This window comes from Amaranthus tricolor, chromosome 6 (assembly GCF_026212465.1).
Source record: "Amaranthus tricolor cultivar Red isolate AtriRed21 chromosome 6, ASM2621246v1, whole genome shotgun sequence".
Lineage (NCBI taxonomy): Eukaryota > Viridiplantae > Streptophyta > Magnoliopsida > Caryophyllales > Amaranthaceae > Amaranthus > Amaranthus tricolor.
The window spans coordinates 5,825,528-5,839,978 of record NC_080052.1 but is presented as its reverse complement, the minus strand read 5'-3'; the positions used below and the strand labels follow the sequence as shown (position 1 = coordinate 5,839,978).

At 35.5% G+C, this 14,451-nt stretch overlaps 1 protein-coding gene across 3 annotated transcripts in view; it reads left to right on the top strand.

Moving 5' to 3' along the window:
* Positions 1–14,451, top strand: part of LOC130816140 (nuclear pore complex protein NUP205) — a 36,655-nt gene that overhangs the window by 18,536 nt on the left and 3,668 nt on the right. Inside the window, exons 16-37 of one of the 3 annotated variants that reach the window (XR_009042712.1) lie at positions 122–252; positions 362–481; positions 744–867; positions 1,403–1,600; positions 1,979–2,097; positions 2,301–2,451; positions 2,550–2,662; positions 2,748–2,829; positions 3,069–3,155; positions 3,245–3,322; positions 5,312–5,515; positions 7,708–7,800; positions 7,974–8,084; positions 8,194–8,340; positions 9,065–9,120; positions 9,202–9,274; positions 9,379–9,569; positions 9,647–9,773; positions 9,884–9,961; positions 11,593–11,757; positions 13,401–13,571; positions 13,649–13,781. Coding sequence is in view for 2 of the 3 variants with exons in the window: in XM_057682784.1 (XP_057538767.1) it covers positions 122–252; positions 362–481; positions 744–867; positions 1,403–1,600; positions 1,979–2,097; positions 2,301–2,451; positions 2,550–2,662; positions 2,748–2,829; positions 3,069–3,155; positions 3,245–3,322; positions 5,312–5,515; positions 7,708–7,800; positions 7,974–8,084; positions 8,194–8,340; positions 9,065–9,120; positions 9,202–9,274; positions 9,379–9,569; positions 9,647–9,773; positions 9,884–9,961; positions 11,593–11,757; positions 13,401–13,571; positions 13,644–13,781 (2,757 nt within the window). In the remaining variant the exon portion in view is untranslated. Of the gene's footprint in view, positions 1–121; positions 253–361; positions 482–743; positions 868–1,402; positions 1,601–1,978; positions 2,098–2,300; positions 2,452–2,549; positions 2,663–2,747; positions 2,830–3,068; positions 3,156–3,244; positions 3,323–5,311; positions 5,516–7,707; positions 7,801–7,973; positions 8,085–8,193; positions 8,341–9,064; positions 9,121–9,201; positions 9,275–9,378; positions 9,570–9,646; positions 9,774–9,883; positions 9,962–11,592; positions 11,758–13,400; positions 13,572–13,643; positions 13,782–14,451 lie in introns of all 3 variants that reach the window. The other 2 variants (XM_057682786.1, XM_057682784.1) reach the window with 2 other exon arrangements.

Below are 14,451 nucleotides of genomic sequence, written 5' to 3'. Positions count from 1 at the left end.
ATTATCTTCCGATTTCTCGTGCAAATTTGGGATCCCAATTATTTTGCCTGCAAAATGTTCCTGTTTTCCTCCGTTCTTTTGATCTAGAAATCAACTAAATCTTTAATTTTGTCATTTGTAGGTGTATGATATGCAGTTTGAGTTGAACGAAATCGAGGCAAGGACAGAACATTACCCGTCCACCATTTCATTTATAAATCTTTTGAATGCTCTGATTGCTGAAGAAAGGGATTTTAGCGATAGAGGCCGTAGGTAGTAGTGTTACTTTCCCTTCCACAAGAGAGAAAATAGTTTTACTCCTTGAATTTTATATTCTTGATATTTGTTTTGTTCCCTATTAGCTGATCAGTACTTGCTGCAGGTTTGTTGGTATATTCAGATTCATATATGATCAAGTCTTCGGGCCCTTTTCGCAAAGGGCCTATGGTGATCTTTGTGAAAAGTGGCAGTTAGTAGTTGCATGTCTTCATCATTTTCGGATGTGAGTTGCTTAATTTCTACTTGCCATTATCGTATAATATTTTAATGGTCAAAGGTTTTCTCCAATCACTTTGTTTATATTTTTACCATGCAATTCCTCTCCTGAAGTTGTACGGCATGCTCTTTTTATGAAATGCCAACTGGATTTCTGTTCTGTGAGGTCATTATATGGCTTTTCTTTGTCTTCTTGTTTTTTATGCTTTTTCTTGTCCTCTTCTTTTTATTTCTTAGTTATGTTTATGAAGAAGGATTGCTTCCTGCAGGATATTAAGTACGTATGAGATAAATGCTGAGGATATTGAGAGTGTTGTTGACGGATCTCAGTTGTCTACAGCTCAGCAGCCTGCTCAACTCCAACTGCAGCTTCCTGCTGTTGAGCTTATGAAGGTTTGCAATTGATCGACTCCATTTACTACTTTTCATGATCCACTTGAAATTTGTGGCCACTACTATGTTCGAAGGCCTAGAATTATCTAGCTTTATTAACTTTTATGCTGAAAGCCTGAACTCCTGTCAACAAAGAGAATCTCCATGGGAGGCTCTTATTATGTTGACCGGTGAAAGTTTTTTTATAGAAATGACTTGACTACATTTCTTGATATATCATGATATTTGTCATGGGTGCTGCTTAAAGAATAAATATAAAGCAAGTTTGTTGGAGTGAATGGTATTATATCTATTTTCGAGTTATGACAATGGTTGTGACTTGTGGATTGCATATATAGTTTTCTTTGTGTTTGATATGTGTTTAGAAGCCTGTTGTGTCACCATGTGTCTAATGTTGCAATTTCTTTTAACATGAAGCTCTCAGTGAATCAGGAGTCACTAGACCAGTTGGAGTAAATAATATTGAACTCTTACATCTGACAGTATCTTATACGTTCAACCTTTTTGAAAGATCTTTTGTGCGTAAATTTTGCAGGATTTCATGAGTGGTAAAACTGTATTCAGAAACATAATGAGTATTCTCTCACCTGGAGTTAATTCTATTATCTCTGAACGCACTAGCCAGTTATATGGAAACCTTTTAGAGAAAGCAGTTCATTTATCTCTGGAAATCATAATCCTTGTTTTGGAAAAGGATTTACAACTTGCTGATTTTTGGCGCCCTCTTTATCAGGTACTAATAATATGTCTTACTAAACAGCTGCACCATCAAAATAGATTTTTTTTTTTTTGTGGTTTTGTACCTTGCATAACTTATGCCAAATCTTTTGTCTATTTGTTAGCCTTGCCTTCTTGTGAGCTAGTTTTTCTCACTCAAAGTCGGGCTTGAGTTTTAATTCTAGTCACCGTAAGACCTAAACAATTATGTTCTTAGTTGGATTAAGGCGCTGCCAATCTTATACTGTTGGGATTAAGGCTCGGACATATTGTTGTGTTTTAGCAGTGTGTAGTGCTGTTCCTTTGTCTATTTTGGATATTTTTGCAGTTCTGTGTATATCTTTGTTAAAAAACTGCATTCATTACTGATCAAATTTTTTTTTTCACTTTCCAGCCTTTAGATGTGATACTTTCACAAGATCATAATCAAATTGTAGCTTTATTGGAGTATGTGAGATATGATCTACAGCCACACATTCAGCAATACTCTATTAAAATCATGAGTGCGCTGAGGTATCATTTGATGTGCCATTTTGCTTCATCCTGTTTGTTCTTTAAATGCTTTTGAGCATAGTTGGTTGGTTGCTTCTGTGACCGATGATCACCTCGATAGCCTTTGAGGATGCTTCTTAGTTGTTGTTAATTTATCTTTTTCTTCGCAACACTTTCAATTCATTAGCAAGATTCTAGAATATCATGTTTACCGTCTTTTCCAGCTCTCGTATGGTTGGGCTTGTTCAATTGCTGCTGCAATCTCATGCTGCAAGCTCCTTGGTGGAGGATTATGCTTCCTGTCTGGAGATCCGTTCACAAGAAAACCAGAATATGGATAATAGTAGTGATGATCTAGGTGTCCTAATACTCCAGGTACTTAGAGCACTGTTTGTGTGTTGCCTTTTATTATTATTTTTGGGTAATGCTTGATTGATATCTGGCTCTCTTCTTATCTTGTGTTTTTCCCCTAGCTTCTAATTGAGAATATCCGAAGACCAGCACCAAATATTACACATTTGCTTCTTAAATTTGATCTTGATACCCCTATTGAGCGTACAGTCTTACAGCCAAGATTTAATTACAGGTTTGGAGGTTTTCAGTTGTTTGATTTTCATTTTATCAATATCACTTTCTTAATCTTCTATTGTGTACGTTGATGTAATGTACAGTTGCTTAAAGGTTATTCTTGATATTTTGGATAAGCTTTTGAAGCCAGATACTAATGCATTGCTTCATGAGTTTGGGTTTCAGGTTAGCATATACTTCTTTTATCTAGTTGAAATTGCTACTGGAAACGAGCAGTTTCGTCATAATGGTTTTGAACATACTTGGTCGTGGCGGCAATCACTGCAAACCATTCTCATAACCACTGAATGTGATATTGCGACTCTTGCCATGATCATTATAGCAATGATTGATTCTCTGCTTTGTAATTTTTCTTGTCTGATCTGTTTGTTTTATTATTTGATAAAGTTGATTGTTCTCTGTAGCTTCTTTACGAGTTATGTGTTGATGAACTGACATCTGGTCCAGTGATGGACCTATTGTGTAGTAAGAGATATAATTTTTTTGTAAAGGTACTATTCAGAGTGCATTCTGTTCATCATCTTTTCAGTTGAGAAAACTACTACATGTACATGTTAGTGATCCTCTCGTTACAATGCAGCATTTGGAAACTGTCGGTGTTGTTCTATTGCCTAAACGGAATAGTTCCCAGGCTTTGCGAACCAGCTCACTTCATCAGGTTTGTTATTTTTGATCACTTCCTCTTAAACTTACCAAGTAGCTTCTATTGTGTGCACATTATGGCTTGGTTGTGAATTTGATAACTTGATGTGTTTGTGTTTTCTTTATACTTTATTTTAAAATAGTTGCAACCTCTGTTATCGAGCATCTTCATTTTATCTTAAGTACCCTTGTCTGATCCTCAACACTCGGACATAGGTATGAGTTCATGATGCTTGGACACTTTATTTTGGACCAAAAATATAATATTAATCCATAATTAAGCGGAACTAAACACTTGGACACGTACCCGTGTCGGGACTTCTAGTAACATGTTGCGGCATTGTATTGGAGGTGCTCATTATTAAAAGAGCTCATGTGTTGAAGAGTGAGATACCACCATAATAACATTACATTGCCCTAACCGCCTGGTGTGTCAAGAGGGGTTCGATGTGCGAAGCCATAATATAGAGGATGTGTTTTTGTTGATGCTTGATGAGGAGTAGGATTGGGGATAAACAGAGCTAAGACAAAGCACTCTTGTGATGAGGAGTAAGATTATAAAAGACAGGAGAGAGATATAATAAACTCAAGTGATGTGGAGAGAATTATAGAGAATCTACTAGCCAAATAAGGTATTTCTGTAAACATTTTGAAACTTTCAAAAGTCAATAATGTTCATTGAAAGGCCAACTTTTTCATCATTTCCTTTGGGTAGAATCTTTTATATAATTTGGATTGATAATCCATAAAATATAACGATGGATTTCCAAAGATGCATTATGCCTGACTTCCAATGATGAGAATCTATTCTCTACAGGAGTTGGTTTTTCTTAAAGGATGATGATTGTCTCTTCACCTGTGAGGCCATTCTGTGTTGCAAAGTTTAGGGTGTTTGCTCCTTTTGCAAGTTTCATTAGTGCTTTTCCTTGCCCCAAATCTTCTTCCTGGTCTTTCTTCTCCCCCTGCTGCTCTTTTCTATTTACGTGTTGTCCATCAATGTGAGTGATTTATCATATTCTTATAGACAAGACAAATAAAGCATAGCAACAGATCACGGTGACTGCATGCATGTTTTTGTATTTGGTACATTCTGTGTGACATGAAAATCTACTATTACTTTAGTCTGTCGTGGTAAACTAGCTTTGCCTTTTTAACTGTCTTATTTCATGTACTGCGCTCTATCATCATGTGTGGAGCAGTTTACTTGTCAGCTTGACCTTATTTCCAAGTATGTATTAGAAACGCACTGCTCGTTTTGCTTTGTCACTTTACAAATGTGCTTACTACAGCTTTCTGAGTGCTTGATCTTTAAGCTAGCTATACCTGTTAGTACTCAACTCTATTTAAAGTTTGTGTGACAGTTTTACACTTTTATAGATGTCAGCCGATCGTCTGACTTACCCCTAAGCAATTCGCAAAATTTTAGCATATATTCCTAAGTATTGTAGTTGCATTAATGTCCCCCATTCCGTGGGCTATTTTCTTTGGGAACCATTAATCAGTACTTTTCGTTGTTCAAATTAGTTGCTATACTTCACACTATTTTGATTTTAATATCTTTAGTTGTGCATAATAAAATTGAATAAAGTTGATATTGTGAAAATATGCATTGAGATGAATTTATGAAGATCTCACTTGACTATTTTTTCTTATAAATATAGAATAAGTAAAATAGTATTGATTGATGAATAGTAGTTACCATGCAAGTGTAGCAACTAAGTTGAACTAGGGGTACTAATACTGGTTGCATTTTTAAGAGAAAAAAGGATATTTGAATTAGTTATGACAAGCCCGTGCCTCAAAGTAATATGTTAAGCCCGTGCCTCAAAGCTCGGATCGAATAGATTAATTATATTGGTTATCATAACTCTTGACCATGTTTATTATTGCTCCAGTTATGAAATATACATGCATGGTTGATCCCAGTTATCAACCATATAATGGAGCATTCTGTTTTGTCCTGATATATAATTTCTCATTGTTTGTTACTTTGTCATGTTTTCAGAGAGCTTGGCTGTTGAAGCTTCTGACAGTGGAGTTGCACTCTGGCGATATTAAAAACTCCAGTCATAGAGAAACATGCCATAAGATTCTTGCTTATTTGTTTGGGCAAGATACAAACGGGCTGGAGGGTGATCAAGACATAACATCTTCCCTTTCTCTGCAAAATAGAGAAAGTGCTGGAACCAGGACAATCAATAAAAGCAAGGTATTTTCACATGGCATTTCGTCTGCTTGTTGACTGCACATGATGGCTCTTTGTATATAAGCCACTTGTTTCTGATTTATGCCTTGTTTTGTTATTTGTGATTCCTGTAGATAACTAGTTCTTCTTAATACTTTATTTTTGCTTCAGTAAATTTTGACAATAATCACCATAGCTGTGATTTTGTAAAATATAGTTCGATCTGTAAGATAGTATAGTTGAAGCATCCTATTTGATCATTTTGCACACTAACTGTCAAAGTAATGAAATAGTGCTGACATTTGAAAGTCAAAAGGTCGCAATAGATCCAAAACAGTAAAAGGGGCAACCTTGCAAATTCAAACCACTAAATCTAAAAACCCTCTGCTAGAGAAAAACTTTTGTCGGGTCACCATGATGAGCTAACGTTTTTTGCATTTCTTTTCAATAATAAAAGACATTCATGGGTAGTTATACCTGTGGGAATCATGTTTTCTATAGCCCATTGTTTCCTGGATTGCGGAACGGACAGGAATCTCCGATCAGGAACGTTCGTTTCGAATCCGGGTTGAATCCGTCCCGAATCGCTGGCAGCCATGTTCTGGGTCATTGAACAATGTATCCATTTCTTCTTCATATATCCTTCAAACATGTAAAATTTGCATCTGGAGCAGCTAGCAAGCTAGCAATCAGACCAGAGAGGAGAGGACTGAAGAGAGCAGAGAGAGAAGAAACTAGGACAGGTGGAAGATGAGGTAAATAGTGGAAAGGTTTTTTGTAAAAAAAATGTACTGCCGTATCCTTAATTACTTAATTAGTCTTGGCCACTTGTTTTTTATGAGTTTTTGTCATACGATTTTGTCACCTAACCCCCTCATAAAGAAGAGATAAAAAGAGGATGAATGATTTTCTGATTCTTATGAGTTTCCTAATATTCTTCTCAATACCCAAGTTTCAAAACCACTGTTTTAGGGGTTATCACTAAAGTTAAGGGGAAAATTATGTATGGTATGATTGCCAATTAAGACAAACTATCAAAGATAATAGATTGACTTGAATCCAAAGAAACAATATTTGGACTTTTTATCTTATGATATTCTCAAAACCACCTTTTTAGGGGTTATCACTAAAGTTAAGGGGAAAATTATGTATGGTGTGACTGCTAATTAAGACAAACTATCAAAGATAATAGATTGACTTGAATCCAAAGAAACAATATTTGGACTGTTTATCTTATGAAGAGAATAATTCAAAATTTAGGAGAATAGCTAAAACTTTTTCACTGCTGTTAACATGAGCATTATCACCAAATAATTCCAAGCAAGACACTAGCACATGAGGGATTCTAAGATGAAAGGACTTTTTAGGTCTTAGTGATCGATTGCATTTCGAAGAGGTTTAATGGGTGAAAAGTCAAAAGATGTTGCATATTTCTTTATTTGGCATATAATCTTTTCTGTCTAGCTAGCTCATGCTTGAGCATTCTCAAATTCTTTTTTTAGACTACCTGTTGTTTATGAAAGTATACCCAAGTTCTAGTAAGTGGGGTATGTAGTTTTCATATCGGCTTGTGAGGATTCCGAGAATCGACTGACAATATTTACTATAACCTAACTAAATGAAGTAGATGTATTGGGTAATTCTGGGACGATTAAGGATTGGAAAACGCTTGTAGGATCATCGTGCAAAAATATTGCAATGGTCATGAGTGTGGTAACGACATTGTGATCCAGTATTGAGAGTGATGTTGTTGTCATACCATTAAATATCGGCCTAAATCATGAGATATCACTTTAACCGTTTTAATATTTACACCTTTACAGAACGCGCAATATCGGTTTGGTAAATTTGAAAAACTTTAAAATGTGGCCGATGCCGGTATGATACGATGCGACCTTGTTTTATGGGGAGGATGCTTAAGACTGGCCTCGGGTATTCTCGATGGAAAAGAAAGGTGATTTTCAGGTGTTGACTCTAGTCAGGACTTGGGAGCTTGTGAATAAAGTAGTGTTTCTTGATCCAATGTGGCACTCTGAATGGGAGTGGTTTCCTGTCTAGGCATACCTGGAATTCATCATGATTGGAATTAGGAATGGATTTGTATTAGTTTATTAGAGAACTCTTTGTCTGCTTGATATTTTTATCTCAATTTTCAGATTGTCTTATATTGGCTTTTATGTTAATACAACTAACTTGTATCTTATCTACTTCTCCAGGCATTAGAACTGCTTGACATTATACAATTTAGACCTCCGGAGGTCACTAGAGACTATTCACAAATTGTATCTAATACGAAATTTAGCTTGCTGGTATGAGATTGGGATAAACTTTTATATATATATATATATGTATATATATATATATATATATATATATATATATATATATATATATGTATATATATATATATGTATATATATATATATATATGTATATATATATCATATTATAGTTTTGTTTACTTGAGATATGTATTCTATAGGCAGAGGAAATACTTCGAAGTTCTGCGTCTGAGAAGGATGGTATATATTATTACTCAGAACGAGGAGATCGTCTGATCAACCTCACTGCATTCCGCGACAAACTTTGGCAGGTGTGTGTATTAAATTTGTCTTATGTGATCCGTCTCATCTCAGTCTCTTGTTTTATGTGTTTTCTATCTTCCCTGTTCATATTTTGATGTGGGTATCCTTGATTTCCAGCTGTGTTCATTTGACAATGAACTCGAGCTTAACAATTTACGAGAGATGGTTCAGCAATTGCTGAGATGGGCCTGGAAATATAACAGAAATCTGGAGGAGCAAGCTGCGCAGCTTCATATGCTAACAAGCTGGTCGCAGATTGTTGAGGTTCTTATCTCTTTTCAAAGAAAATATTTTTTTTGTTTCTTTTCTCATCCTTTATGATCATTCTACATTCTTAGCTGCCAGCTTAATTGACACTGCTTATTCCATATTTATCACTTAAATTGGCAGTGTATTCTTATCAAATCTTTTTATGTTACCACTTTAATACTTGGAAGTTTGAATGCCAATGGTATAACGCATAACTTCATTATATGTGGCATAGTCTTAGAGAATACTTAAATGCTTTGTTTGGATTAAAGGCAAAGGAAGGCAAGATGGGAAGGAAACGAGGGGAGGGGATTGATTTTCCTCCATTTGGATAGCAAATTAGGAGGATTAAACAAATGGCACTGGAGTAATTGGAGGATTAATGACCTTCTCATTTAGTGAGAAACAAAGATTTACTGCAATGAAGAGATTTGAAAGGAAAAACGAATTCTTTTCCTTCCCCTTCCCTTCTCTCCCTTTCCTCTCTTTCCTTTTATTCTTTCTTTGTTCAAACGCACTCTAAAGAACGGATGGAGTATTTCCCTTTAAAATTTGCGTGTACATGCAACGCCGTGTTTATCTCTTTTGTGTTCTATGTTTCCATTGTGTTATGTCTTTCCTTTCCATGTAGATCTCTGCTTCAAGAAGATTATCATCCCTATTTTGTTATGTCTTTCCTTTCCATGTAGATCTCTGCTTCAAGAAGATTATCATCCCTATTTTGTTACTTTCCATGTAGATCTCTGCTTCAAGAAGATTATCATCCCTTGAAAATAGAACTGAAGTCTTACTACAGTAAGTAAATTTTCTAAATTTTAACATTTTCTTCTATGTAGTTGGTACTCTGTAATTTTGGTGTAATTGGTAATATGCCAGATTACTTGATGCGTCTTTGAGTGCTTCTGCATCAGTTGACTGCTCTCTCAAGATGGCACTTCTTTTGACTCAGGTACTCCGTATTCTGGTGCCCATACATGCTTTTGTTTGATTCTTGTTTCTTGTTCCTGTTTTGTTCATGTCGATGAAATTTTCTTTCAACCTCATTGTTTTCAGGTTGCCCTCACATGTATGGCCAAGTTACGGGATGATAGATATTTGTACCCTGCTGGTTTTAGTTCTGATGCTCTAACTTGTCTTGGTGTTCTCATGTTTAAACAATTATCGAATGGAGCTTGTCTTTCTATATTATTCAAACTTACACTGGCACTGCTGAGACATGACTCATCCGAAGCCTTAAGGAGAAGGTTTGTATTCTTTTCATGTTTTTCTTGCAGTCTTATTGGTTCCATTACATGATAAATATTTTTTTTTATCAATATAGGCAATATGCGTTGCTTCTGAGCTATTTCCAATACTGTCAGCATGTGCTCGACCCTGATGTACCTAGGAGGATTCTGCAATTACTACTTGGAACTGAACAGGACAGTGAAGATATGGACCTTGAAAAGGTGCCCTTTGATTATTATACAAGCCATGTCCTCGGTGCAGGGTTTGTATGAGCATGAAAGTGTGAATATGTTTTAATGGTGAAATCCTGAATGTCCTGTTGATTTTCCAGATTGACAAAGAACAAGCGGAACTGGCACGATCAAATTTCTCTATATTGCGCAAGGAAGGTCAAGCTATTCTAGATTTGGTGGGTCCATCATTCCCTCATTTCTTATATAAATTATAATGAATTGTAATTAAACTTGAAATACATTTTCTTTTTTCAATATCTGTTGACGCTGAATTTATGTAAATATGAGTGGACTGTCCGAACTGAAGAATTGAAATGTGGAACCAAAAATTGCAAGTACACCATGGTATGCTATTGCTCTATATTGTATAATTGCAATTCTTTTCATGAGGTGGACTAGTTGCTTTGAACCAATTCCAAGGAGATAATTTGATAATGTAGTGGAGCAATTTCAGATAACTTGGAATGTGCAACTCTTTTAGATTGGAGGCGTTTTTGTAATTGTTAAGCTGACTAGTGACTCCTGTTTGATGTGGCGTGTAAAATCTATCAGTTGTGCATGTGTGAAAGTTGTTGCTTCTTTGTGCTCTCCCAAATGTGCATTAAATTGCTGGATGTCTGTGTTTAGTGTTCCCTCATCCCATGCCACTGAATCATGTCCATTAGATTTTCAACTGTCAAAGTAAGACTTCTACATAAACTGGTATAGGGTTAAGTGATTTTTGACAAGTATAATGCCATCTTGATGTTAATCACTTATTGTTCGAGAGGAATAGCCTTATGAGGATGACAAAGAACAGCCCTGCACGTGGGATATCAAGACAGGAGTAGGTATCAGGCTGTCTATCGTATGCTTCATTAATTTTTAAAAGCTGTTTAAAAACCTCTTTTTGGGAGTTCTTTTGCAACAAAGATGCTTTATCATATGGTGGGGAAACAAGATGGAGAATAAGGACTTTTTTTTCAGTCAATAGTCCCCCTTTTCACTTTTCAGTTCTGGGATAGAAAAGCATAAAGCTAACCTGCAATGATGCATATGAAGTGTTGAAAAGCTTGAAGCTAACCTGAAGTGACACACTTGAAGCCCTGTCCTTCCTCGCCACCCTAACAGCCTATCAGATAAGCTAAACATAAAGTGAAAAACCAGATACTATGACTAAAGGAGCAAAGTTTAGTAGGCTATAAAAGTGTCATGTTTTTTCAGATGAAAGTGGTCAATGGTTCTGACGCAATGCAAGGTGTTTTGATTGTTGTTTAGGAGTGTTTGATTTGTTCTGAAGCTGTTAATCTACCATTTTCTCAGATTTTTTTGGAACAAAGGCCATTTTTAAGCTCTCTTGCAGTTTTCTTGAGCTGGACAGAAGCAAGAATGGTATCGATCTGTTCTGGTTTTGTACTAGTGAAGGAATTAGAAGATAGGATACTGCAAATAAGTTTCTCTTGGGAACAGAACATTTCTGTGTAATTAAAAGGTATTCTAGAAAGAGTTGGAATGAATAAGGTAAGGGTGAGAGTCATCTATGAATTCACCTAGATAATATTCACAATAAGTAATTTATGAATTCAGGTACTGTTTTGACACATAGTTCTCAGTATTCGCTATAGTACTACTGATAATTCTCATTTATGTGCAACTATTTTTTTCCTTGAGTGGAACATAACTCTGTTAATTGTTTGCGTCTTAGTAGTTAAAAAAATGCCATCATCGGTTCGTTGTACACTTGGATCATTCTAGCCCGTCTTATATTTGGTGTTTTCTTACTAGTTGATTCTAGATTCTTATAAACTTACGTTCCTTGAATATGCAGGTCATCAAAGATGCAACTCAAGGAAGTGAATCTGGGAAGACAATGTCTCATTTTGTTCTTGATGCGCTAGTTTGTATAGATCACGAGAAGTTCTTTTTGAACCAACTTCAGAGCAGAGGTTTCCTGAGGTCTTGCTTGATGAGCATCAGTAATTTTTCTCAACAGGTTTGTATTTTTTTTTTCTTTTAAATTGGTTTCGTACCATGCCGGGGATGATGAATGACCTACTTTCACTTATCCTTAGAAGGGAAAATAAGTTAAATTTTAAATTTGTAAAAGGAAGTGATGTAGTGTGATGGTAAAGTGTATCACTTGACGTTGTAAACCTTTGTTGTCTATAAATGTCAAGAGCCTACCTTCTGTACCTGCATTTGTATAATTGGTGGACTAAGGGCTCAAATTAAGATTCTAAAGAGATGATGTATGTACAGTGAGATAAGACTTTTTATATTGCAATATTGTATATGTGGACATTGGTCACAGATTATATGTTTACGACTTATTTTAATTTGAAATGGTTGCAGTTGGCTTCTTCCCTATGTTGATGGAACTAATCAGGAATGTTATTAGTAATATTAGCTAGTTCGTGCATTGGGGTTGGTGTATACCAAGTGTTTAGACCAGATTTGTGTTGTTTTCTTAGAACTTATAAGTGAAGTACAATCTCTGAAACTTGGTAGTAATTCTTGAAATCTCGATTGACTTGTTTAGTGCCTCTCTGGTGATTAATAGCAAGCTTCAGTACATTAAGTGGAGTGTTCTTTTTCTGGAAATGTATTTTAATAACCTCCTTTCAAGTTTTTTGTAAAGAACTACCTAATAACCCAACAACACTACTTATAGCACTCCACTACCCCAGTTCCATTAAGTGACTCCCACGGGTTTACGTAAATTGGATTTCCGCAACCATATCCTTGTTAGTGATAACAAAGAGATTGTGTGCAATTGACACTTGATATCAAACATGATCTGCAGCTTCACATAAATAAGAAGTGCACATGATTTTATGAGCCACTGTAAACATTTTTCTGCCCTACTTTTCTGCCTTAGTACCACTGTGGAATTCCCTTTTGGCCTCATTTTTTCGACTGTAGGGTCAACCAAAGCATTTTTCTGCCCAACGTTCTCCAAACTATTCATTTGAGTTTCATATACTTCATTTTTTTGCTCAATTCATCTAATTCTAAACTAAAAATGTGTTTTCTGTGTTTTTGGTTCCAATATGAGATTTCTTTATCGTACATGAAAATTTTAAAGAATCAAATATGATATAGAGAGTGAAACAAATAAGAAAAATGACGATTCCTTTCATCATGTGTGGTTGAATTGCTTAGTTGTTTTCAATTCAATAAGATTTCCAATTTTGCAAACCCTGATTTATTTACAGAAATATTTCCCATCATTTCAAATTCAAAACCCTAAGTTCATATGTAAGATAGAAAATCAGAGGCTCAAATTTCACCTTTCTCGTACTTGACCACAGTTAAAAATTGAAGTACTCTTGAAAATTCTTTAATTTTTCGAAGGCAAAGAATTTTGTTCCTAGGTTTTTTCGTAACTTTTGGTATATTTTTTGGGGGCTGAAATCAAAAGAAGGGATGCCAAAAGGGCTTCGCGGAAAAAATGAAGTCAAAAGGAATTTGGTTGTGGTACCAAACCAAAATTTTTTCTAGGTAGTGGTCTAAAATATTATTTGGTATTTTACAAAAACTCAAATGTTATGGTAGTTCTTGACAAAAAATCTCTTTTCCTGTATATGACCTGCTTTCACTGTTTTAAACTTGTAATATTCTGGACTTATATCATAGGATGTTCGTCGCCCTATGGAGGTTTTGCAGAGAGCGTGTACACTAGAGGCTGAACTTGCTTTGATGTTGAGAATCAGTCATAAATATGGAAAGGCGGGAGCCCAGGTTCTGTCCTCTATGGGTATCTTGGAGCATTTGGCTACTTGCAAAGCCTTGCATATACCCCTGAAGGTATTTTTTAATTTTGACTTTAGCGTCCTCTGGTTTATTGGATGCTTTTAACCTGCATTATCTCTGTGCTAGGGAAGCTTAAGGCAGTTGGAGACTAGGTTTGGAAGGGAAATACCAGCAAATGCGGACAAGCAACAAGTAGTAGTTGCTCCAGTATTGAGATTGGTGTTTTCTTTGACTTCATTGGTCGATGCATCTGATTTCTTCGAGGTTTGTGAATATAGTTGTCTTTCCTACAGCTTATAACATCAGTGCATTTGTTGATTTCTTAAAGCCCCCATCTGGTCTACTAAATCTAACTTTTTACACCTTGTTAAAGTATTATTTTTAATCTATATCTTTCCATTACAGTTTTCCGATCTTGACTAGTGCATTGATTATAACACTTGATTAAAACTTGACAATTTGATCTTTGATATTTCTAGCATTTTATAAACGATAAAGGAATTAATTTGTCTGATCTAACTGTTCATTTTAGATCCATTTCCACACAAAATACAAACAGAGTTTTTCTTGGCGTTTGCGTTGTAAACATGATTATTTTCCTACTTGTCAAAAAGGTGATACGTTACCATCAAATACATTTATTAAATGTCCTATTAAGATCACTTAAGAATTTCTTATCGAGTATGTAATAACCTAGTTAGTGATTGAAATGCGTATGATTTTAGTTGGTCAAACATCAGCAGAATACTTGTTAGTGGTTGTCAGACATAACCAAACCCCATTTGAGGTTTATGCTATCAATCTGTCGGCTCACTCCATGTCTTTTCTTCCCCGCATATCCTTCTCTTAGATGCTTCCTCTATTTTGGTGTGCTGATTTTTTGCATTGGCCTAAGTGACACTTAAGATTTTTGTCTAGTACGTACCATTTTATT